Source organism: Limulus polyphemus, unplaced genomic scaffold, assembly GCF_000517525.1.
Source record: "Limulus polyphemus unplaced genomic scaffold, Limulus_polyphemus-2.1.2 Scaffold2255, whole genome shotgun sequence".
Taxonomy (NCBI): Eukaryota; Metazoa; Arthropoda; class Merostomata; order Xiphosura; family Limulidae; genus Limulus; species Limulus polyphemus.
The window spans coordinates 77,451-80,793 of record NW_013667865.1 but is presented as its reverse complement, the minus strand read 5'-3'; the positions used below and the strand labels follow the sequence as shown (position 1 = coordinate 80,793).

At 34.0% G+C, this 3,343-nt stretch overlaps 1 protein-coding gene across 2 annotated transcripts in view; it reads right to left on the bottom strand.

Annotated features, from left to right (window-relative positions):
• Positions 1-2,113, bottom strand: part of LOC111087521 — an 83,680-nt gene extending 81,567 nt beyond the window's left edge. Inside the window, exon 1 of one of the 2 annotated variants that reach the window (XM_022394431.1) lies at positions 1,897-2,113. In XM_022394431.1, the coding sequence (XP_022250139.1) occupies positions 1,897-1,942 (46 nt within the window). In that variant the 5' untranslated portion in view covers positions 1,943-2,113. The remainder of the gene's footprint in view (positions 1-1,896) is intronic. The other variant, XM_022394430.1, reaches the window with a different exon arrangement.
• Between the last annotated feature and the right edge of the window lie 1,230 nt (positions 2,114-3,343).

The window sequence follows — 3,343 nt, the reverse complement described above, 5'->3', positions numbered from 1 at the left end:
GGTTACAAAATTCAAGGCTATTATTTTTACGTTATTCAAAAATGTAATAAATACTTTCAGAATATATATTAGATATTCCTCTATTTTGTTAATCACTCGCACCCCTTTCCCCATTGGCTCAGTCTTAAAGGTTATAACTCTAAAAATGTGATATAGATACCCGAGGTGAGCACAACACCTTGTGTAGCCTTGTACTTAATAACAAACTCAGAAAACAAAATTATCACTCATTTAATCTCGTAGTAAATATCTTATCCTGAAAAGTAACCTTACAGAGGCCACAAAAAGACCTACTCCGAAATACCTTCTTCTAGGCCCCCCAGTGGCACAGCGGTATGTCTGCGGACTTACAACGCTAGAAACCGGGTTTCGATACCAGCGGTGGGCAGAGCACATATTACCCATTGTGTAGTTTTGTGCTTAATTACAAACAAACAAAACCTTCTTCTAGAAGCCTTGAAGTCCTTTCTACGTAAGTTTGTTTTATTTAGGGAAATATTTCAAGTAAACTATAATTACATAAGCGTTACTTATAGACTCACTTTTAGTCAATAGCAGCTTCAATGCTTAGTGCGTGCACTTTACGTATTTTGTAGAGAAAAATTACAAGTCGAGAAAGATAAGTATTATTAAAATAATAATGCCTAAGTAATTTAATCGATGAAGTTAGAAACAAAGAACGACCTTAACTCTCTAGATAATAACTTTTTATTTCAGCCAACGTTTTGCCATTGCAGCTTCATCAGGGCTAGAAGTGCATGAATACTTGTATTACTAGCCCTAATGAAGCCGAATCAGCGAAACGTTGGTTGAAATATATATTTTTAATTATTATCTGAAGAGTAAAGGTCGTTCCCCAAATGTCTAAACTCTCCCCTATATGCACTACAAATTCGGAAAAATGCCGAGGTAAAAGCTTTCCAATCTATGATTTATATCTTACCACGTATCTGTCTGTATTCTAACAGAGAACGATTTTCATACCAATGTTATATATAAAGATCTTTGTATTTTGCAACGATGTATTTGTTCTTTGATTTCATTTCATGATTCCATTGCAAAATACAATAACACATGCATCTTTGAAAATATAAACGTAATCAGCCACCCTAACCTCCTATGCAACTTGGCTGATATTTCTCTAGTTATCTGCATTAACGTACATAAACATAATCATCCCTGTCTTGTTTTATCAACTATTATGATAAAATGTACATCATAATATTCAAAATTACTTTTTCTTTCTACACTAATTATAAAATGCAGTGAAAATTAAAATCCATAAATAAACTTTACGTTTTATTACAGTATCTTCCAACCCATATCTCACTCTAGTCTTTGGGGATTGACGGTAAATTGCAAAAAAACTAAGTAAAAAAAATCACCAATGTGACTAGTAAAGTGTTTTTAGTACAGAGTTAAAGTAACTTTCACCACACGTCAACAAGTACTACATATTTTATGTACACTTTTCGTAAATATTAAGTAAAGATCTTTACTTCAAATCATCTCTAAATACTTTTGAACAGAATCAACAAATGGTATAATACATGTTTTATGTGTGAAATCGTACATTCTCAGTCATTTTGCTATTGCTGGAATAAACTTTAATGAATTGTGTTATTTTAATTATAACTACAAATTTTTAGTTAAATAACGCAAGAAGTGAAATAAAAGTTACTCCTTCGGCACAAAATTTCCGAGTTTTACAACTTCTTTTATGGCCTTTCGACTGATTCTGGAATGGATTCAGACACTTACCACCTCCCAGTGGCACAGCGGTATATCTGCGGACTTACAACGCTAGAAACCCGGTTTCGATACCCGTGGTGGGCAGAGCTCAGATTGCCCTTTGTGTAGCTTTGTGCTTAATTACAAACAAAAAAAGACACTTACCACTAACACACCACAACACCAGTATTAGACCCTGTACTTGGTACATGACGAAGGTCTTAGAGAACAGACCACAGTTCCAAATGAAGACCCGTCAGGACACAGAGATGAATGAGCACATTACTACACAGCTGGAAGAAGGAAGCGTTCCCGCTGCCGCGAGAAACCGAAAACGAAAACCGACGACGGAAGGTGATCCGCCAGTTTTACTAAAGTAGATGTGAGAACACACACTGGCGCCACGAGTGGCAATTTGGTGTTCAATAAAATTGATTCGTTGAGCAATCAGAAGTGGCTATAAAATCTTTTTGTTTGATAGGAAATGACGCTGGGCTACGATTGAAGCCCATTTGAAAATAACATATAACTAAATAAAAAAAAAAGCGTATACATAACAGATGCTTTATAAATAAGGACCAGCGAACAATGAAAAACATGCTTTAACGATTTCTAGCACAGCCTTATAGAAACTGTCCTTATATAACAGCAGCTTCGCCTATCGAGAAGTATCTACGAGTCTTGTCACAGATTTTGAAAGAGTGAAAACATGGATCCATTATAATGTATGTAAACATGTTATAATGCATGGACAGATTCATGTTTTCGCTCATTTGGATAACATTAGAAACATTATACATAAAAACTCTTCTCCCGTCCCTAAATAACACATAGTTTTCACTGGATTTAAACCTATTTTAATCATTTCACTTGTGGCTCAGTTTTCATTTTTTTTTTCGTGTTATATTTGTATATTCGATTTGCTTGTTTTGTAAGCCTAGATTACTGATGATGGAATTATGACGATTCCGAAACGTCTAATAAATGCTTCCTGTTATTACGTTCGTGTTTTATCATTAAGCTACGTTTTCCGAAAAAATGAGTCCATTAATAGTGAGTTCGTTTGAATACGAAAATTTTATTCTAAATCGTATAGAGTTAATCGGGGTTTGGATAACATAGATATTAGATACAAAAGAATAACATTTTACAGGAGCTACAATTAATATAGACTCATGCGTTTTTCTCTTCTTTTTCTTTTCAAAGAACATAATTCTTTAAAAAAAATATTAAATCATTCAGTCTTAGCGATGTCCCTGCCTTGCATAATGTTATGTAAAAAAAAAGAACATTGTATAAAACCAACTATGTTCGAATGATAAGACCGTCTTAGTTATTAGCACAAACCATAACATTGTTAACATGTCTTTAGTAATCGTATTGATTATTGAGCTCTCAATATTTACATTCCCCTAGTGTTATAGAGGTATTATAATGCTAAAATTAGGGTTCTACCCCTGTGGTAGAGCGCAAATAGCCAATTGTGCAGCCTTACGTTTAAACGAAATCAAATGAACCAAATTATGAATTTAATAAAAACTTTTTGTCTACGATCTACAAATGCATTTGGAGAAAACTCTTCGCTATTTTGTCTCCATGTGAAGCCCTCCAG